This window comes from Chiloscyllium punctatum, chromosome 15 (genome assembly GCF_047496795.1).
Source record: "Chiloscyllium punctatum isolate Juve2018m chromosome 15, sChiPun1.3, whole genome shotgun sequence".
NCBI lineage: Eukaryota > Metazoa > Chordata > Chondrichthyes > Orectolobiformes > Hemiscylliidae > Chiloscyllium > Chiloscyllium punctatum.
Genome location: NC_092753.1, coordinates 94,970,209 through 94,993,323, shown reverse-complemented (window position 1 = coordinate 94,993,323; position 23,115 = coordinate 94,970,209). Strand labels below are relative to the sequence as shown.

The following is a 23,115-nucleotide window of genomic DNA, read 5'->3' as shown; positions in this document are numbered from 1 at the left end:
GGTATAGTGGACAATGAAGAAGGGTATCTGGGAATGCAGTGACATCTTGATCAACTGGGCCAGTATGCTGAGGAATGGCAAATGGAGTTTATTTTAGATAAATGCAAAGTGTTGCATTTTGGTAAGACAACCCAGGGCAGGACTGACACAGTCAATGGTCGGGCCCTGGCGAGTGTTATAGAACAAAGAGATCTAGGATACGTATTCATAGCTCCTTGAAAATTGAGTCACAGGTACACAGGGTAGTAAAGAAGGCTTTGGGCCTGCTAGCTTTCATTGGTCAGAGCACTGAGTACAGGAAATGAGAAATCTTGTTGCAACTGTACATTGGTGAGGTCACATTTGGAGTAAAGCATGTAGTTCTGCTCAGCCTATCTTGGAGGGGATGCAGAAAAGATGTACTGGGATGCTACTAGGATTGGAAGGGTAGAGTGAAAAGGAGATGTTGGATAGGCTGAAACCTTTTCCCCTGGAGCATGAGAGATTGAAGAGTGACCTTTATAGAGGCCTATAAAATCATGAGAAGCATAGATAAGGCAGATGGTGGACAGCTTTTCCCCAGGGGTAGGGGAGACTAAACTAGAGGCCATCGGTTTAAGGTGAGAAGGGAAAGATACAAAAGGGTCGAGAAGGGCAATTATTTCACACAGTGAGTGTCTGGAACAGGCTACCAGAGATAGTGGTGGAAGCGAGTACATTTTCATCATTTAAAAATCATATCAACAGGTACACAGGTGGGAGAGGTCTGGAGTGATATGGACCAAGCACAGAAAATGGGACTAGGTTAAATTGTTAAAACTGGATGGCATGGGCAGGCTGGGCTCAAAGGCTTGTTTTCATGCTGTAGACTTCTATGACTCTGTGATACGGACTAAAGGCAGGCACATGCATTGAGGCTACAAATCACCCATGATCTCTTTGAATGGTGGAACAGACCTGAGGGGCTGAAAGGCCTCATCCTTTTCCAATGATCACTGAATCTAAACAAAAGCATGTTTCTCTGACTGAAGGACAAGTCTTCCGTGTTCATTATATGGTCATGTTCCACCAGCAGCTCAGTCACGTCTGAGAGGGTGCTCAAGAACATACAGATACTGAGACACAAACATGAAACAATGGTCTGAATAAACATGCCCAATTCTAACCATCTCACCCTGAGATTGGGTGTGATTGTGACTGCCTTTACAATATGAACCACTGAAAGCATGGTTCTGTCACCCAAATGAGCTTGTCTGAAATATTGGCAAAGAAACTTAACTCATTGATCCTCCAGATCATCAAACAAGTCAAAAGGAAATGGCTGCGTTCCCTCAATCTGTGTAAACAGTGTCACCATCTGGAGGAGGATAGTAAATACGGATGTGTGTGGCAGTGAAGACAGGAAAGAATGAAAGGGTCGGGGGAAGAAAGCAGAGACAATTCCCTCACTGAGCCATTTACTATTCCAGTTACTTCACACTGAACTGTTCAGGAGACGTTACAAAGTACTTGCATGTTTAATATTGTTAGGAAGCTAGAAACCTGTGAACTGTCAACAAAATGGATTTCTTTCAAGTTTTGTGGAAATACCTGAAGTCGTTTTTTTGAAAGAGTTTATTGAAAGACTGCAGTGGATTTTATTTTTCTTTTAAAAAGTCTTCACCGAAGTGACAAGATGGTGATAAATTCTTAACCAAAAATAGAAATTGCTGGAGAAACCCATCAGGTCTGGCAGCATCAGTGGAGAGAAAGCCAAGCTCATGGCTATGTCTAACTAAAATCTAATATAAATGTGACATTTAATTACTCATGTCAGTAACTGGGAATGATAGAACATAGAACAGAGAACAATGTAACACGGTACAGGCCTTTTGGCAATAGACAATAGACAATAGACAATAGGTGCAGGAGTAGGCCATTCAGTCCTTCTAGCCTGCACCGCCATTCAATATGATCATGGCTGATCATTCCTAATCAGTATCCTCTTCCTGCCTTATCTCCATAACCCTTGATTCCACTATCGTTGAGAGCTCTATCCAACTCTTTCTGAAATGAATCCAGAGACTAGGCCTCCACTGCCCTCTGGGACAGAGCATTCTACACAGCCACCACTCTCTGGGTGAAGAGGTTTCTCCTCATCTCTGTCCTAAATAGTCTACCCTGTATTTTTAAGCTGTGTCCTCTGGTTCGGCACTCACCCATCAGCAGAAACATGTTTCCTGCTGCCAGAGTGTCCAATCCTTTCATAATCTTATATGTCTCAATCAGATCCCCTCTCAGTCTTCTAAACTCAAGGGCATATAAGCCCAGTTGCTCCAGTCTTTCAGTGTAAGGTAATCCTGTCATTCCAGTAATTGACCTCGTGAACCTACGTTGCACTCCCTCAATAGCCAGAATGTCTTTCCTCAAATATGGAGACCAGAACTGCACACAGTACTCCAGGTGTGGACTCACCAGGGCCCTGTACAGCTGCAGAAGCACCTCTTTGCTTCTATACTCAATTCCTCTTGTTATGAAGGCCAGCATGCTATTAACCTTCTTCACTACCTGCTGTACCTGCATGCTTGCCTTCATTGACTGGTGTACAAGAACACCCAGATCTCTCTGTACTGCCCCTTTACCTAAATTGATTCCATTGAGTTAGTAATCTGCCTTCCTGTTCTTGCCACCAAAGTGGATAACCATACATTTATCCACATTAAACTGCATCTGCCATGCATCTGCCCACTCACCTAACTTGTCCAGGTCACCCTGTAATCTCCTAACATCCTCATCACATTTCACCCTGCCACCCAGCTTTGTATCATCAGAAAATTTGCTAATGTTATTGCTGATACCATCTTCTATATCATTAACATATATTGTAAAAAGCCGCGGTCCCAGCACGGATCCCTGCGGTACCCCACTGGTCACTGCCTGCCATTCCGAAATGGAGCCGTTTATCACTACCCTTTGTTTCCTATCAGCCAACCAAATTTCAATCCAATCTAGTACTTTGCCCCCAATACCATGCACCCTAATTTTACTCACTAACCTCCTATGTGGGACTTTATCAAAAGCTTTCTGAAAGTCCAGGTACACTACATCTACTGGATCTCCCTCATCCATCTTCAGAGTTACATCCTCAAAAAATTCCAGAGGATTAGTCAAGCATGATTTCCCCTTCATAAATCCATGCTGACTCTGTCCTATCCTGTTACTACTATCCAGATGTGCCGTAATTTTGTCCTTTATAATAGACTCCAGCATCTTTCCCACCACTGAGGTCAGACTAACTGGTCTATAATTTCCTGCTTTCTCTCTCCCACCTTTCTTGAAAAGTGGTATAATATTAGCCACCCTCCAATCCTCAGGAACCGACCCTGAATCTATCGAACTCTGGAAAATAATCACCAACGCATCCATGATTTCCCGAGCCACCTCTTTCAGTACCCTGGGATGTAGACCATCAGGCCCTGGGGACTTATCAACCTTCAGACCTAACAGTCTCTCCAACACCAAATCCTGGCAAATATAAATTCCCTTAAGTTCAGGTCCTTCTGCCACTGTTACCTCAGGGAGATTGCTTGTGTCTTCCCCAGTGAACACAGATCTGAAGTAACCATTTAATTCTTCTGCCATTTCTTTGTTCCCCATAATATATTCCCCTGTTTCTGGCTTCAAGGGCCCAACTTTAGTCCTAACCATTTTTTTGCCTTGCACAAAACTAAAAAAGCTTTTACTATCCTCCTTTATATTATTGGCCAGTTTACCTTCGTACCTCATTTTTCCCCTGAACATTTCCTTCTTAGTAATCCTCTGTTGCTCTGTTGCTCTGTGGCCCTCAGTGTTGTGCTGCCCTTTTATCCTACTCTAAGATCCAGACTAACCTACATACCCTTCAGTGCACTATCTTCCATGTGCCTATCCAAGAGTCACTTAAAGGTCCCGAATGTATCTGACTCTACTACCGTTGCTGACAGTGCATTCCACCCCCCCCCCCCCCCACCACTCTCTGTGTAACGAACCTACCTCTGACGTCTCCCATAAAACTTCCTCCACTCTTCTTAAAATTATGCCCCCTCGTGATAGACATTCCTGTCATGGGAAAGAGTGTCTGGATATCCGCTCTATCTATGCTTCTCAACATCTTGTACACCTCATCATCCTTCACTCCCATGAGAAAAGCCCGAGCTCCTTCAACCTTTCATAAGACATGCCCACCAGACTAGGCAGCATCCTGGTAAATCTCCTCTGCATCCTCTCTAAGCTTCCACATCTTTCCTAAAATGAAGTGACCAGAACTGCTCTAGCAAACCTTCTGCCTGGGGTACAGGTGGGATCTTGTACAGGTTCCACCTCCCCCACGAGATATCCCAATGATCCACATATTTGAAACCGTTCCACCTACATCAACTCTGCAGCCATGTGTTCAGCTGCACTCGGTCTCTGTTCCTAGCCTTACTAGCCCATGGCACCAGTAGCAATCCTGAGATTACTACTCTGCTTGTCCTGCCTTCTAACTTCCAACTAACTTCCTATATTCACTTTTCAGGTCCTCCTCCCTTTTCCTACCTATGTCATTGGCACCGATGTTTACCACAACTTCTGGCTGCTCTCCCTCCCCCTTAAGAATCCTGTAGACTCAATCCAAGACATCCCTGTGGGTCATAGAGACATCAATGAAGAGCCAGGCCCATTTCCAATTGAAAGTCTCTTGCCACCTCTTGAGGCTGTACTTGGAGAGAAAACAGGGTTAATGTTCCGAGTCCCCTGACCTTTCCTCTAAAGCTTCTGAAGAAGGCTCACTGGCCTCAAAACATTAACTCTGTTTCTCTCTGCACAGATGCTGCTGGACCTGCTGAGTTTCTCCAGCAATTTCTGTTTCTGTTTATTTCAGAACTCCAGCATTTGCAATTCTTTGTTTCATTCTAATTCATTGCAATTTGTTTCCTTTCGCATTTCCTGGAGAAGACAGTTTCTTCTTGCTGAGGTTCCAATCAGAAATGAACTCCCTCTTCCTTTACATGGGCTCCCTAAACTCATAGTTTCAACAACCTTGTACAATGGCTCTCTTTCTGACCTCCCCAGAGCTTTCTCCGTTGAGAGTTTTCTCCTCCCTGGCTGCTCAGCCCCTCAGGGATTCTCCCCCAGTCCTGACTGCTGGTCGCCTGCAAATCCCAGCACCTCTGCTGTCCTGGGTCTCTATCCCTTCCACCAACCTGCTGGTGGCTCCTTCTCTTCAGTGACAATTAACTTAATCCTCATTCGAATCCTGTCTCCCTCTGGTGGTTGTGAAATGTAGACCAGCAAATACCCTTCGGTGATGGTAACCCCATGTAACTTGTGGGCATTCAGGTGAGGTCACATGTCTCCCTGACACGCTGCCTTTGAATTCAATGTTCAAAATGGTATTCTGACCTTTCAAACAGAAAGGCCAGATATACACAAAATACAGAAATAAAACATGTTCACTTCTATTTAAGTACCCAGTTCACAAGTAATAATAAAACTGTGTCTCAAATGTTTTGCAACTGAGATCCACCTTGGATTGCTTCACCTACCTTCACATTGTATTTCACACACATTTGGACTTTCTGGATAGTCTGGATCTGAACACCACTTGGAATTACTGATTTGAAACATCCCAAACTTTGTTGCTTCAAGATTGTTATTTATCGACTCCATGACCTTTCGTGCCGAGGTGTTGTATTGACTCTCATAGAAAGCTACGCACATCCCTGGAATGAAAATGAGCATCAGAGATATGTTGGTCAGAACGTGGCAAACGCAATGTGGTTCTCACGAGACCTCACAGACAGTAACGTTTGTCTTTCAGTAACCTGGTAGATGTCCTCATCCTGACTGTGTGTCGCTTGTCTGAGGGATGTACGAGCACAGAAAATGAATGACAGGAACAAACATCTCTGTCTGAAACCAGGATGATTCAATCAATACTATTTGAAAAAATACATTTGTGAGGACACTGGGCTCTGCGGTTTGCCATAGTCATGTGACAAAGTCAGAAGTCACATGTCAGGTTACAGTCCAGCAGGTTAAAAGGAACAATGCTCTAAAAGCTTGTGATTTCAAATAAACCTATTGTGTCATGTGACTTCTGACTTTGTCCACCCCAGTCCCACACTGGCATCTCCTTATTATAGTCACATGACCCTCTACTGTCAGTGCTTTCGGTTCAGAAGGAGAAACCATTAAAACCTCCCCATTGAGCAACCATCACTGATTGTCCCTTGTTCCCCTGGACCCCAGCCCAAACCCCATCCCCCATCACAGCCATGACCACCACAGCCTTCTCTGTGGAGAGGCAGCACGCCAGAGACAATGAGGGGAACAAAACTCAGAAAGAATCCTTCTGGATGCCCTCAGCTGATCAAAACCAATCCAGGCCCAGTCAGGAACCAATCAGCTCCTTGTTGGAACCGAACAGTCAGTAGCCGGTGCACCAGCTAACAATGTAATCCAAAGGCTCATGACTCTTTGCAAAAAGAACCATCCAACATCCAGTCTATTCCTGCCCTTGCAGAGTTTAAACTAAAGAGCAATTTACTCAGTCCAGGCCTGACTCAGATCTTCCTTGTCCCCACCAACCAGTCACTCACCCACTGACTGACAGAACTACAGGAGAATACAACTGTCCCAACCTGTCAGGGCATTCAGTACGGCTTAAATAGAACAGAGAAGGTGGTACTCACAGTTGACCACACTGTACTAGATTAATTTAGTCAGTGTAGAATTCATTTTGACCACAAAAATAGGAAGGCACATTACTACCTGCGTGGTAGCAGTTTAGGAAAAGGTGAGGTACAGTGAGACACGAGTGTCATGGTGGAACAGTTGCTGTAGATTGGTATGTAGGTGCAGTGAGGATAGGTCATGGCATGCTGGCCTCCATAGCGAGAGTATTTGAGTATCGGAGTAAGGATGTAAGGAGTAAGGAGTAAGGATACACAGGGCCTTGGTGAGTATTGTGTGTAGTTTTGGTTCCCTAATCTGAGGAAGGGTATTCTTGCCGTTAAGGGACGGAGTCCAGCGAAGGTTCACCAGACTGATTCCCGGGATGGCAGGACTGACGTATGAGGAAAGACTGGAGTGACTGGGAAGAATGAGGGAAGGACCACATAGAAACATACAAAACCTTGTTGGGACTGGAAGGTTAAATGTGGGAAGAATGTTCCCGATGCTGGGGAAGTCCAGCACTAGGAGGTCACAGTCGAAGAATAAGGGGTAAGCCATTCAGGATTTAGATGAGGAGGAATTTCTTCACTCAGAGAAGCTGCTGGGGCCAGTTCATTAGATATATTCAAGAGAGAGCTTGACATGGCCTTTGTGGCTAAAGGGATCAAGAGGTATGGAGAGAAAGCGGGAATGGAATACTGAGATTACATGATCAGCCGTGATCACATTGAATAGCGGTGCAGGCTTGAAGGGCCAAATAGCCTACTCCTGCTCCTGTTTTCTATGTTTCTGTGTTTATAATGACAGCAAATTCAAATCATATAAGGATTCTGGCACTGGAGAGTGGCCAGGACACTGACAACAATCAGTGTCTTCATCCTGTCAGTGGTAGGTGCATCTGTGTCTGCGTCTGGTAACGCTGCCCCTTTATATAGAATCACACCTGTGGTTATCTGCTCCACAAAGTGAATTAACCTTGAAGCTGGGAAATAAATAAAGATACACTACGTTTACCAGATTAGTACCGGGATCCTGAACGGCAGACTATGATACAATACAAGGGGAGGGCTCAGAGGCTGCTGGGAGTGACAGTGATTTGGGAATAATGAACTTCAGCAGTGCTGAGAAACGATGTATTCTGTTACAACTTTCCATCCCTCACTCGAACACACCAACAAGGAATTAGAAAGCAGGCCAATCAGCCCTTCACCACTCAAAAAGATCATAGTTCATCTGATTTAACCTCAACTCTACATTCCTACATACTCCTGATAATCTTTCATCACCTTGGGAACCAAGTATCTCCTGAACTCTGTCATAATGATTTAAAGATTCCACATCTACTGCCTTTTGAGGAAGGGAATTCCAAAGACTCAAAACACTCTGAGGGGAAAAAAAAACTGTTTCCACATCTCTGGTTTAAATTGGCACCTCCTTATGTCTAAACTTTGTGACCCCTCGTTCTAGATTCTCCAAAGAGGAATCCTCCTTTCAACACCCACCCAGTCAGGTTCCCTCAGGCTCTTACATGATTCAGTTAAGTCACTTCTCACTCTCTCTCACTCTGGAGGATTATGGCCCAGCCTGTGTAGCTGATCGTCATAAAGCAATCAGGCTCATTCCAGGGATTTGTCCAGTAAACCTCTGAACCGCTTCCAAGTCGTGAACATCCCTCAGTAAGTACTCTGACCTGTACTGTGCACAGTAAGTAATCTGGATGGGGTCTCACCAATACCCCGTGTAACTGAACCATAACCTTCCTCACATTTAATTCCCCTCTCAATAACCTGGAACATTGTTAACTTTCCTGATTACTTGCTGTACCTGCATCCTTCAGTGATTCATGTACCAGGATATCCACATCTCTCTGCCTCTCAGTGCTCTGCAAACTTTCGCTAATGAGATTATTTGCTTCTTTTTTATTCTGTCTGTCAGAGGGACAATTGTACATTTTCCCACATTATACTCCATTTGGCATATCTTTTGTTACTCTCTGATTTTATCTCCAGCATCTGCACTCCTCACTCTCGCCTACTCACTGAACTTACCGATATTCTATTGTAGACTGCATATATTCTCTTGATAACCCAATTTTGATTCATCATTTTAGCAAATTGTGCTATGATGCTGAGGCCCCAGAACTGTTGTACACCTTTTGGACAAGTCACAAAAACACTAATGAAAAGGGAAAACATCATTTTATTTTGTACTGGAAGGAAATGCTGAGTATTTGCCACATGAACGTTGGTTATTACAGACAGTGCCATGGTGCATGCACCCTTTAGAAGATTGATGGGGATGGAGGTGTTCAAATCCTTTGACTTGACATCCTTATTGATAACTAGGAGAAAATGAGGACTGCAGATGCTGGAGAGATAGAGTTGAAAAGTGTGGCGCTGGAAAAGCATAGCAGGTCAGACAGCATCCAAGGAGCAGGAGAATCGATGTTTCAGGCATAAGCCCTTCATCAGAATATGGGGCCGGCAAAGGGGGTTGAGAGATAAATGGGGGAGTATGGGGCTGGGGGCAAGTTAGCTGGGAACGCGATAGGTGGATGAAGGTGGGGGTGATGGTGATAGGTCGGAGCAGAGGGTGGAGCCAATGAGTGGAAAGGAAGATGGACAGGTAGGGTCAAGAGGACAGTGCTAAGTTGGAGGTTGGATCTGGGATGAGGTGGGGGGAGGGGAGATTTCAAAACTGGAGAATTCAATGTTGATGCCATGTGGTTGGAGGGTCCCGAGACATTCTTCCTACAGGGCAAAAGTGAGGACTGCAGATGCTGGAGATCAGAATTTGGATTAGAGTGGTGCTGGAAAAGCACAGCAGGTCAGGCAGCATCCGAAGAGCAGGAAAATTGACATTTCGGGCAAAAGCCCTTCATTAGGAATGTTGATATTCTTACAATTGGCAGGTGGCTTTGACTTGTTGGAGGAGGTCCAGGATTTGCATGTCCTCGTACGAGTAGGAGGGGAAGTTGAAATGGTTGGCCACAGGACAATGGGATTGGTTGGTGCATGCAGACCAGAGATGTTCCCTGAACCGCTCCATAAGTTGGCACTCAGTCACCCTGATGAAGGGGAGACCACATCGAGAGCAACTGCTGCAAATCAGCCGACTCTAAAACTATAAACCCAAGCTTAGCTTTACGTGTCAAAATAATATTTGGAATTTCCACAGTTCCTACAGCGTAAACACTTTTAAAGGCAAGTGATCACTGCTAATAATTTCTTTTGGTGAGGATGCAGATGGGTGGTCGATATTGGATCAGGGAAGATCCCTGGGGACTCTCAGACACTTTAAATTGGTTCCAGCTGGAGTTTCGTACATTTTAACAATGTATTAATATGCATAAGATGTGACAAAATCCTGCTATTACGCTGTTAAGATATAGGAGCAGGAATAGACCATTCAGCCATTCAGTGAGATCGTGGATGCTCTGATAATCCTCAACTCCACTTGTCTGCCTTTTCCCCATAACCCTTGATTCCTTACTGATTAACAATGTCTATCGCAGCCTTGAATACACTTCCACCAGTCTGAACAGCTTTCGGCAGTAAAGAACTCCACAGATTCCCTAGCCTCAGATTGAAGGAATTTCTCCTCATCCATATCTGAAATGTGTGACCCCTTATTCTGAATTAAAAATCACATCACACCAGGTTATAGACCAATAGGTTTATTTGGAAGTACTAGCTTTCAGAGTGCTGCTCCTCTGTCAGGTAGTGAAGGAGTGGCACTCCGAAAACTAGTGCTTCCAAATAAACGTGTTGCTCTCGAACCTGGTGTTGTGTGATTTTTAACTTTGTCCACCCCAGTCCAGCAGTGGCACCTCCACATCACGGCCCTTATTCTGAGACCATGAACCCTGGTCCTTGACTCTCCCACAAGGGAAAATAACATCCCTGCATCTATTCAGTCCAGACCCTTATGGATCTTGTACGTTTCAACAACTTCTTGTTCCTCGAGATTCCAATGATCCAGGTCCAATCTACTCAGCCTCCCTTCACTAGGGTCCACAAAACCCAGGAGCAGCTGAGCAAAACTTCTCAGGGTTGCCTCCAATGCCAGCATAGCTTTCCTCAGATAAGGAGCCAGCAAAAGCACTTTCCATCAGGAGGTGAAGAGAAAAAGACTGATGGAGATAAACGTAGTTCCCTCATAGTCAGAAACAGGGGACTTTAAAATGGGGAGTAAAGGAATGGCTGACCCACTATATACATAGTCGAGAGTGTGGTGCTGGAAAAGCACAGCAGGAGAATCAGCCCCTTTCCTGATGAAGGGCTTATGTCCGGAACATCAATTCTCCTGCTCTTCAGATGCTGCCTGACCTGCTGTGCTTTTCCAGCACCACATACTCGACTCTGATCTCCAGCATCAGCAGTCCTCACTTTCTCCCAACCAAATACATACTTCGGTTCAGCCTTCTCAAGAAGGGGCAGAAGACTGGAGGGTGGCTAATGTGGTGCCATTATTGAAGAAAGATGGTAAGGAAAAGCCAGGGAACTACAGACCGGTGAGCCTGACGTCAGCGATGTTGTTGGAGGGGACCCTGATGGACAGAATTAACGTGTATTTGGAAAGGCAGAGGCAGTTCAGGTCTAGAGAACACGGATTTGCGTGTGGGAAATTGTGGCTGATGAACTTCATTCGGTTTTTTGATGAAGAAACAATAAAGATTGGAGAAGTTAGGGCAGTGGGCGTTGTCTATATGGACTTCAGCAAGGCAGTCCAGAAGATTCCACATAAAAGGCTGGTTAGTAAGGGTAGATCACATGGAATCCCTGGCAACCTAGCCATTGGATACAAAATTGTCTTGAAGGGGTGGTGCTGGACGGTTGCTTTTCAGATTGGAGGCCTGTGACCAGGGGTGTGCCACAAGCATCGGGCCTGGGGTCCACTATTTTTTGTCATCTACAGAAATTATTTGGAAGCGAATAAAGGAGGAAAGGTTAGTAAGTTTGCAGAAGACACCAAGATTGACCACATGAGAAACAAGCCCAATACTGCAGCCACCTGACCTTTCTCAATTCTTGTTCACAAACAGCTCATCACTCAAGACCTACATTTTCAATCCTCAAAACCTAGACCCATCTTCAATGCTCCATACTTTCAATACCTCCAACACCTCCACAAACAATTCTCTGTCTGGATTTTCCACTCCACCATCTCTGCAATGCTCCGGCACCTCCATTCCCTCTCCTCATCCCTCCCATCAGCTCAAGGCCTCCCTTTCCCAAATGTGTGGGGACCTCTACTCTTCTATATCCAACGCAGAATCCATGTGCTCAATAAACGGCTTTTTTGTTCCATATCAGACATAAAAAGCCGTAAGTTCACAACACTCTCCTCTCCTCACCTCCAATCGCAGAACTCACTGACCGTTCGAAATCAGCGCCCTGGTTCCGGCAGCCTCCAGGCTCCCCCTCTTCCACCCCATTGTTGCCATTACCCACGTGCAGGCCTCATCCAGCACCGGGCCTCTCCAGTCCAACTCCACTTCCAGTTCGGATGCTGCTTCCCTTTCCGGTCCGGCAACCATTGACCCAGAACTCACAGGAACTCACCTTCACCCTCTATTTCCGCTTCAGATGACACCTCAGATGCTGGCTGGGATTCCATCAATGAAGGGACTGGAATCAGCCTCAACTTCCCTCCTACTCCCACCCACACTCCGGACTGTGCCCACTCTCCAATCAACACACCAACTCTAATCTCCAGGGTCACTCCTGGGTCCTACTGCCCACCTGCAGCCAGACAGCACACCATTTCTCCCACCCTCACAATGTACCCTACCACTCCACCCCTCCTCCCTCCTCTCTACCTCATCCATCCCACACCCCTCCCCATACGGTGGTTCAGTGGTTAGCACTGCTGCCTCACAGCACCAGGGTCCCAGGTTCGATTCTAGTCTCGGGCAACTGTCAGTGTGGAGTTTCTCAACAGTTTCCTCATTTCCCCTCACCCCAGTTCCAATCTTCCAGCTCAGCACTGTCCCCATGACTTGTCCTATCTGCCTATCTTCTTTTCCACCTATCCACTCCACCCTCCTTCCGGACCTATCACCTTCATCCCCTCCCCCACTCACCTATTGTCCTCTAATCTACTTTCTCCCCACCCCTACCCTCCTCTCATTTATCTCTCCACCCTTCAGGCACTCTGCCTGTATTCCTGATGAAAGGCTTTTGCCTGGAATGTCGATTTTCCTGCTCCTCGGATGCTGTCTGAACGACTGTGCTTTTCCAGTGCCTCTAATCCAGAATCTGGTTTCCGGTATCTGCAGTCATTGTTTTTACTCGTGTGGAGTTTGCACATTCTCCCCGTGTCTGCGTGGGTTTCCTCCCACAGTCCAAAAATGTGCAGGTTAGGTCAATTGACCATGCTAAGTTGCCTATAGCATTAGTCAGAGGGAATGGGTTACTCTTTGGAGGGTTGGTGTGGACTTGATGGGCTGAAGGACTTGTTTCCACACTGTAGGAAATCTAATCTAATCTAATCTACCTAACCCCATCCCACACCCTACCCCTCTCTTTCCCCTCCCACAATGATTCCACCCCCCCCACATTGCCCTTCCCCCCTTTAGCCTCCTCAAGACGCCCCCAAAACCCCACCCCTGAGCCTTGTCACATATTCACTGCTCCCCACCTCAACCTTGAACTCTCTGAGGCCGAACAGTATCTTCTCAGGAAAGGACTCACAATCGTGCCCCTCCATCACATCCTCTGCCCCCGCTCCACTCTCGACAACAGGTTCCGTGCCCGCCACAATGTGGAGCTCTTCCTCCACTGCCTCCGTCTTCATGTCTTTTTTTTTGACAAAGCCTCCCCACCACCCTTCAATGACTCATTCTCTAACCTCCAACCTTCCTCGTCGTTTTGCACTCGTCCCGGTGGCTTTGTGCCCACTCTAGATTGCTGACATTGGCCGCCACAATTTCTCCACCCACCCCTCCCCCACTCCAAGCTGACCCCCTCTGAACGTGCGGCAGTCTACTCTCTCCCCACCAAGCCCCAGTTCATCATCAAACCCGCTGATAAAGGTGGGGCGGTGGAAGTGTGGAGAATGAACCTTGATGCCACAGAGGTCGAATGCCAACTCTCTGACACCACATCCTTCCTCACCCTTGCCCATAAACCCACCGTGACCCATCATACCAAAATCACATGCACTGTCCGTGCCCTCACCGCCTTCGGTGATCTCCCCTTCCACTGTCTCCAAATTCATGGTCCTCCAGCCCTGCACTGCCCACTTCTACCTGCTCCCCAAGATCCACAAGCCCAACTACCCTGGCTGACCCATTGTCTCGGCATGCTCGTGCCCCACCGAACTCATCTCGACCTATCCTCGACTCCATCCTCACCCCCTTAGTTCAGGCACTTCCGCGACACCAACCACATCCTCCACCTCTTCAGCAACTTCCCGATCCCCAGCCCACAAGTGTTTTATCTTCACCAAGTCCTGATACATGCCCGTACCCCACACAGACGGCCAGCAAGCCCTCAGTTTTTTTTCCGTTCCAACAGACCCATCCAGTCCCCCTCCACCAATCCCCTCTGCTGCCTTACCAAATTAGTCCTCACCCTCAGCTTTTTCCATTTTCTCCAAATCCAGGCAGTGGCCACAGGACTCGGATGGGCAGACTATTGAGTTGGATGATCAACCATGCGCTATGAATGGTGGAGCAGACTTGATGGGCCAAATGGTCTACTCCTACTTCTATTTTCTATGTACCTATATTTCTAAATCTGTTCACAGTATTCCAGCTGGGTTCTGCCCAGTCCCTTATACAGTTTTAACAAACCTTCCCTCCTTTTCAACCCTATTCCCTTTGAAATAAAGGCCAACATTCCAACAAGGCCTCACTCTGGGATCAGACTTGTCCACTATTATCATCATGATGCCCCTCACATTTACTGTGATAGCGGCTGGCCCCTTGCCCAAACTGACATCAGAGAATGTGCTGTAGTTGGGGGCTCTGTATAACCCAGCCCCACATCACACAGTGCATTGACTCTCTAACTCACTGACAGGAATCTGTGATCTTGTATTAACATCATCGTGACAGGCAATGAGGTGAAAGAGGGGTCTCAGACCCAGTGGGGAAACTTGAATACATTGTCTTTGTTTACAACATGGAAACAGTGAAACTCACAGTGACCCAGTTCGTATCCTAAATATCCATTGAGTCCATTATTGTAGAAAATGTTGGCAACTTCACATCTCGTCAAGACAACGGCATCTGTGACTGTGAGCAGCAGACCGAGAGCAACAAATGTGTTCATCGTCTGAGGCTGAAATATTCAGTTCCACTCACAGTCTTCCCCAAACGGGAGTCTGCAATACAAGAGGAGGAAGAAAAATTACTTTTTAAATTGCTGAATATCCCAGTGAGTTAACAATAACCAGAGGGTGGTTGTTACAAACAGACTGTGGGTGAGGTTCCCCATTTCATTCCCCTCCCACACCAGTAACCCCCCAAACTGTCACATTCCCGGGTGTGAGGGGATGGACTGGTTCCCCTCTTTCTCCACCCAGCCCCTCGGTTGGTTAGACACTTGTGGATGTCTTTCTCCCAAACCACATGAACTGATACCTTCAAAGGAACAATTTAAACAGGCTTTCTGGCATAAGCAGCAGCTGAGTTTATTAATGACTAAACGCGGGCAAATTAATAACATAACACACAGGCACATGGATTAGAAATTAGAGATGAGGCTAACTAAAAGCAAAAAATCACTCAGATGTTGCAGAGTCATCGAGTCAGAGAACTGTGTGGCAATTCAACAAACCCTTCAGTTCAACTTGTTCATGCTGATCAGGTTTTCTAACCTGAACAAATTCTATTTTCCTATTTTTGGCCCAAATCCCTCTGAACCTTTTCCTATCCTGTCCAAATATCTGATAAGTGGTGTAAGTGTACCTGCCTACTCCACTTTCTCAGTCCGCTGTCTATATATACACCAAACTCTGTATGAAAATATTTGCCCCTCAGGTCTCTTTTAAATCTTTCCCCTTTTACCTGTAGGTTTGGACTCCCCTATCCTGGGGAAAACACGTTCGCAATTCACCTTATCTATGCTGCGCATGATTCTATAAACCTCTACAGACCTCAGCCTCATGTGCTCCAGGAAGAAAGTTTCTGCATATCCAGCCTCTTCTTATGATCAAGAGTTCCAGAGTTGGTAACATCCTTGTCAATCTTTCTTGAGCCCTTTCCAATTTTTAACATCTTCCTTTGAAGGAAAGTCAGAATTGTACTGTAAATGTGTTGTACAGCTACAGCATTACATACCAATGCTGTGACCAATGAAGGCAAGTATGCCAAATGTCTTCTTCACTATACTGTCTACCTGTGACCCCATTTTCAAGGAGCTATGTACCTGAACCCCTCTGTCTCTGTTTGGCAACACTTCCCAGGGCACTACCATTAACTGTATTCTGGAATAGATTCAGAATTGTACACAAAGTGCAGACAGTGGAACATTGCAGCCTTTTCAGAGAAGGTTACTGGTCAACCATCAAGAAATTACAGCTCAGTCTGTTTGGACTCACCTTTTCCCACTTTGAAAGGCTGTTGTTTCAGGTTCTGTGTGCATTCAGATGTGTACAAAGTTAAAAATCATACAACACCAGGTTATCGTGCAATAGGTCTGGCAGCATCTGTGGAAAGAAAGCAGAGTTAACATTTCAACTCCTGGGACTCTCTACCAGCAATTTCAGTGTTTGTTTCAGATTTTCAGTTCCCACAGATCATTGAATCTCTACACTGTGGAAGCAGGCCTTTCGGCCTATCAGGTTTATCTTGGCCCTCCAAACACTGACCCTTCATTTCCCATGGCTAGCCCATCTAACCGACACATCACTGGACACTATGGGCAAGTTAACATGGCCAATCCATGTAATTTGCACATCTTTGGAATCTGGGAGGAGACCAGAGCAGCCAAAGGAAATCCAAACACACATGGGGGAGAATGTGCCAACTCCACACAAACAGTCACTCAAAGTTGGAATCCAACTGGGTCCCTGGCGCTATGAGGCAACAGCACTAACCACTGAGCTACTGTACCACACCAGGCTCTCTGCCAGGATCTCTCTGCAGGCCAGGTACAATCTCTTGTATACACCAGCAGCCCTGCACTACATTGCTCAGGTCCTAACGTCATCAATGAGGCCTGTTCGTGAAAATAATATCAAACTGGGTAAGAGCAGAAATGAGGCAAGTCTTTTCCAACTTTCAACTGGATTGTGTCTGATATGTTGCTGATATTAATTTAACCACCTTAGCTCTGGAGATGGTGGTATAGTGGGTATCTCACTGAATGAGTAAATCAGAGTGGTCTGGGCCCAGTCTGTTCCTATACCACGTGGCTGATGGTGAAGTTTGTATTGTGTTACCAAATCTAGATTAAAAAGCTGGGCATGGACAGAGTAATAACAGTTGTTTCTTGCTGCTTTACAGAATGGAATCTGCTGTCCTTACCTGGTCTGAACGACATGTGACTCTAGACCCACAGCAATGTGGCTCACTCTTAACGGCCCTCAGTAATATTCTGGCAATCCACTCAGTTCAGGGACATTTAATGATGGACAACAGATCCATGCCCTGCCAACAATACCCACGTCCCATGACAGATTTCTGTAAATCCCGTTCTCCTTTCACCCACAAAGCTGATGATTTCAGTTTGGAGATTTTCACTGGGCCCCAGTCACAGTGACAGGTATACAGTGACAATCCCCAGACCCTCACAGTCAGGGCTTCCTCACCCTTCAGCACAACCGACTAAAAATACCAGAGACTGCAGATCATGCTTTGAACTCCTCCGTCATTTCAGAACCCACCAAAATGGACAGGAAGTAAGTGATCCATCATGGACCATGGTTAAGTCCTTACTGACTGACCCGGCAGAGCAATGGGAATCTCGGTTGCAAGTTTCACTGGAATGTCTCTCCCTCTGACTGTACACAGTCCCTCAGTACTGCACAGATTCCACCCACCTGGATTATGGGCCCAAGCCGGGGGTGTGTGTGAATTGAGCTCGAACTGTAAGTGCTTCCCCCGATCTGGTTGCACTTGACCCTGGTCGGCTCATTCCACAAGGACACCTTTCCAAATACACAGAGTGGGAGAGACAGCTACCCACCTCACAGGGATGGATGTTGGAGCACACTTCACTCACGGCACTGTATTCTGATCATGCAAAGTAATTACACTGTGAGATGTGGGTTTCTTTAAGCGACCTTCTGAAGCTGCATCGATTTACAGATTTCCTTTCCTAAGCTACTGCTCAGTTACACATCGGAATAATTGTACAGACTTACCGTGTGTTAGAAGGAAGTGGGCTGGGTGAACAGGCTGTCCCTCAGGCTCCACTGGCAAAGAAAGACAAATATCCCCACCTTAAATCCAGCGGGCGAAGTGAGATCACTGTCCTTTCTAATCCCATCCGCCCCTCCATAACTGAAAACAACATGTTCCTCTCTCACTGCCAATAGGAACTAACGTGAAACTTCCAATGATTGAATTCTGGTTTTGGCAACTCTCCCCCTCCTGGAAGCTGGGGCTGAGAGACTGAAGTGAATGGGAAGGAGGGACGGTGGGCTGAGGTGTGTCGAGGCTAGGTGGGTTAATGAGCTAGAGACATACTCAACAGGACTCAGTGTCCAACAGTTCTTCAAAGCACAGGGTGGGACATGGCGTTCGTGCCCAATGTGGTCAACACCTTATCATTAACCCAATGTCCTGCTCAGGATAGAACATCATGTCCCTGTGCTCACATCTTGCTGTTTAAACAGTAGAGCAGCACAAAACATTACTAACCAGTGAGATAAGAAATAAGAAAGGTAGATGTGCTGTACATCTTACTGGGCGGTCATCCTCACACAGAAACATGGACCCTCTGGCCTATTGAAGGGCATCAGGTTCTGATAAATCTATAAAGAGCCAACCCCTTAACCTATTGCAGAGTTCTGGAGTTCAAAGTTCATATCCTGCCTCACCTCCAATAATCAGAGAGTCATAGAGTCACACAGCACAGAAACAGACCCCTCGGTCAAATCAGTCCATACTGACCATACTCCCAAACTAAATTAGTCCCACCTGCCTGTTCCTGACCCATATCCCTCTAAATCTTTCCTATCCATGTACTTATTAAAGTGCCTTAATCATGTGGAAGATCATTTTGAAATATATCTTTTGTAGGGTTTCTGGTTTGTGATCAGTAACTTGCTGAGTTCGAGATGGTTCGAATTGCCACCAGAAGCCTGGTTCTGACACAGGAAAGTGAAATAAAGGCGGCAGGAGACAGTGTTTCAGGGCAAAAGAATCTCTACATTTATTAAATACAAAAAGGTAAGTATAATACAAAAAATAAAAGCCAAATGCATTTGAACAGTGAAATTGACACAGTTATACAGAGAACATAATTACGGATGCAAACAAATTAAACAGAGGTTTAAACACTATTAGAGATGAAACAGCAGTTTTAATCACAAACACTTTAATCAGTTTCCTAACCTTGGGATTCCTGCACTGTCACCAACCTCCCTTCACCCTCCCTGCTGGCTAGTTTGGAAACTTTGGGGTCTCAGGAGTTTACACTCACCACTGAGGAGAATTCATGATTATGAAATACAGTTGGCTGTTCCTGTTTGCTAAACCCGGTGCCTTGATGAAAACTTCAGATGGTGTAGGCCTGGGTTGAGTCCGCTGATGTAGTAGGACCTGTATTGGATTTCTTGAGAGAGTACATGGTTTTCCTTACTTCCTGGTGGCTTTTGCGAGCTGGGTTCCACCTCACGATGTCGGGTGAGTCGGTGGTTTTCGAAGGTTGTCACTTCTCAGGTCTGCTGGTTGTGGTTGGTCGCCGTTGGTTCCCCTGGCACAGAACAGGCCTGTGTTGGTAGATTTCAGGATTGCCATCAGGATCCCTCTTCCAATGATGGCTGTGGGAATCACTGTCAGGGCCGTAGCTATCTGGGATCTTTCTCCTGGTGCTAGTATTTTATATCTATCTTCATGTTTGAACACACCAAAAACATCTGAACTTTATTCAGAAAACAAAGGGCCAACAGGATCGGGGATTTTAAAGGAAGGTAACCCATAGAAATGTAGAGGAGAGAAAGTAGGCAGCCTCTGGTCCTGGGAGTATGCATCTTTGCGTCTTAAAGGAAGGGACATGTCTTGTTTATTTAGAAAACTTTGCTGCTGGTAACAATTGTGCTCTGTTGATTCTGTTTGGGTGTCTCTTGGATCCTGAGAGCTCTTTGCCGAGTGTACAATATTAATTTGCCCAGCTCTGTCAGTGATTATCAGGGAAAGGAATACACAGTGTGAGCCAGCAGTCGGTGATGCAGGTCACAAGGTTATTGGGACACAACAAAGGTAAGAATTAAACTTTTACAGTTTTAACATTAACAACTTTATCAGGATTTAGACAACTTTCAGAAACATAAAAACTTCTTGAACACTCGTAGCTTTGGCTGGTTTGTTGAATTCTTTGCTTTTTTTAATTGCAACAATAAACTTTATTCATAAAACTATCTTTATAAACATATATAGTCACAAATGCGGTTTAATTCTGTACACTAGCATATGAAGAAACAAACACTGGGATTTGACTCCATCCAACAAACAAACCAAAGACATCTCTTTCTTATTCAAGACTGTATTTACAGACATTTGAGGTACTGGGAGGGTCTGATAACTGAATGAAGCCACATTTACCTTCAACAGAACATCCTCAGACTGTAGCCTTTCCCACTGCGCCTTAGCAGCAACTGGCCCAAGCTTTAGTGTGTCCCTCAAATGTGTAGTCTTGTGCCTTGGAATATGCCAGTCTGCAACACTCAGTCAAGGTCAATTCCTTGTTTTGGAAGACCAACAAGTTTCGGGCAGACCAAAGAGCGTCTTTCGCTGAGTTAACGATCTTCCAGACGCAGTCGATGTTTATCTCGGTGTGTATCCTGGGGGAACAGCCCGGAGAGCACAGAGCCATGTGTCCTGGGGGTACAGCCCGGAGAGCACAGAGCCATGTGTCCTGGAATAACAGCCCGGAGAGCACAGAGCCGTGCGTCACGGGGAACAGCCCGGAGAGCACAGAGCTGTGTGTCCTGGAATTACAGCCCGGAGAGCACAGAGCCATGTGTCCTGGAATTACAGCCCGGAGAGCACAGAGCCATGTGTCCTGGAGGAACAGCCCAGAGAGCACAGAGCCCTGTGTCCTGGGGGTACAGCCCGGAGAGCACAGAGCCATGTGTCCTGGGGGTACAGCCCGGAGAGCACAGAGCCATGTGTCCTGGGGGTACAGCCCGGAGAGCACAGAGCCATGTGTCCTGGGGGTACAGCCCGGAGAGCACAGAGCTGTGCGTCACGGGGAACAGCCCAGAGAGCACAGAGCCGTGTGTTACGGGGAACAGCCCAGAGAGCACAGAGCTGTGTGTCACGGGGAACAGCCCAGAGAGCACAGAGCCGTGTGTCACGGGGAACAGCCCAGAGAGCACAGAGCCCTGTGTCCTGGAGGAACAGCCCGGAAAGCACAGAGCCGTGTGTCCTGGGGAACAGCCCGGAGAGCACAGAGCCATGTGTCCTGGGGAACAGCCCGGAGAGCACAGAGCCCTGTGTCCTGGAGGAACAGCCCGGAGAGCACAGAGCCCTGTGTCCTGGAATAACAGCCCAGAGAGCACAGAGCCATGTGTCCTGGGGAACAGCCCGGAGAGCACAGAGCTGTGTGTCCTGGAGGAACAGCCCGGAGAGCACAGAGCCATGTGTCCTGGGGAACAGCCCAGAGAGCACAGAGCCGTGTGTCCTGGGGAACAGCCCGGAGAGCACAGAGCCATGTGTCCTGGGGGTACAGCCCGGAGAGCACAGAGCCGTGCGAGACGGGGAATAGCCCAGTGAGCACAGAGCTGTGTGTCCTGGGGGTACAGCCCGGAGAGCACAGAGCCATGTGTCCTTGGGGTACAGCCCGGAGAGCACAGAGCTGTGTGTCCTGGGGGTACAGCCCGGAGAGCACAGAGCCCTGTGTCCTGGGGGTACAGCCCGGAGAGCACAGAGCTGTGTGTCCCGTAGCTGCTTGGGACGAAGCTCCAGAAGAAAAGCTGTATCTCTCTCTCTAGACTTCCTTTGCAAAGGCACATTCCAGGAGGAGGTGTGTGACAGTCTCTATGCTCCACTCCTCCCCCACCCTGCCCCATACCCCACACCCCACACCCCACACCCCACACAGCCACTTCAAGGCACTAGTGCAGAGAGTCTGGCCAGGCAGGAAGGATGTGGTAGGCAGTGCTCTTCTTGCCACTAGCTAAGCGGTGTCTTGGTGCTTGTTGGAAAGGTCTGGTGATCAGGTATCCTGACAAATGACTGACAATCTGCTCAGGGAACCACCAATATGATCCCCCTTCTCCTTTTCCCTCGAGGACACTTTGTGCTGACCACTTCCTGATGGATTTGTGATTTCTCTACAAAGGATGAGTGAGATGGAACAGTCCAAGAACTTGGAGCGTTCTGCAGCAACAAGACAAGTCCTATTCTTAGCAGCACTGGGGACAGCTAGAACCTCAGTACTTAGTGACACTCAGTGTTTGTGCACCAAGGGTCTACATGCAGCTTGATGCAGCCACATACAAAGGTGGCCATCAGGATAAAGGTGGTATTGGGTACATTACTCCCCTGCTCTTATCCATGGTGTCTGTGCAAACACAATCCACCTTAGACCTCTGGAAGAAGTGGAAGATAACTCAGGTGATTGCAATAGTGCAGGTTTGGGGAATGGGCCAGACCAGAGCCACATACAACAACAGAGAGAATGCCTCCCAGCATCCATTCTCTGGTCTCTAGTTAGAGCGGAGAATGAGATTTCGCTTCAGCCCAACCAGGTTCTTATGCCTTCCGGGCTATCCCAAAGACCTAACCAATCAGAGCATCGAGTTAATTGGTTTTGATCAACTTGAAATGTGGCTTGCTAAATACTTTCGGGCCTGAAAGTCTGGTTTTGGACTGAGAATATGCAGTTTTACCGAGTCACGTCTGTCCTGTGTACCGAGTGGTGAACTGTTTGTTAGGAAGTGTGGAATTGCCCTTTCACACCTGCTGGTGTCTTCTGGAGCCTCTCTGGGTTTTTTTTAATGAGCTAAGCTTGCTTCTTGTAGGAGCCCATCTCCAGACAGACTTGTCTCTGTATGTCTGCTTGCCTTGGCTGAGGTATTTCCAGCATACCTTGGTTCTTGGCCAGTTTTTGAGGCCTGTTTATTTCAGTTGCTGTGCTTGTATTTCTGACTTGACTTTCTAATGTTTCTATTTGGCTTGAGCAGTCAGAGGCTGCTATAGTTTTGCAGCTAACGTGTGTAATTAATGGCACTGTAGCTTCATATTGGCAGTCATCTTCCAAAAGCTGTCAATGATTGGAGGAGTTGGTGTTGGACTGGGGTGGGCAAAGTTAAAAATCACACAACACCAGGTTATAGTCC

General features: G+C 46.7%; 1 protein-coding gene across 2 annotated transcripts in view; it reads right to left on the bottom strand.

Annotated features, from left to right (window-relative positions):
- LOC140485932 (lysozyme C-like) overlaps positions 1–15,156 on the bottom strand; it is a 41,154-nt gene extending 25,998 nt beyond the window's left edge. For both annotated transcript variants that reach the window (XM_072584376.1, XM_072584377.1), the window contains exons 1-2: positions 14,804–15,156; positions 5,523–5,699 (exon numbers count right to left, since the gene is read on the bottom strand). In XM_072584376.1, the coding sequence (XP_072440477.1) occupies positions 5,523–5,699; positions 14,804–14,933 (307 nt within the window). In that variant the 5' untranslated portion in view covers positions 14,934–15,156. The remainder of the gene's footprint in view (positions 1–5,522; positions 5,700–14,803) is intronic.
- Between the last annotated feature and the right edge of the window lie 7,959 nt (positions 15,157–23,115).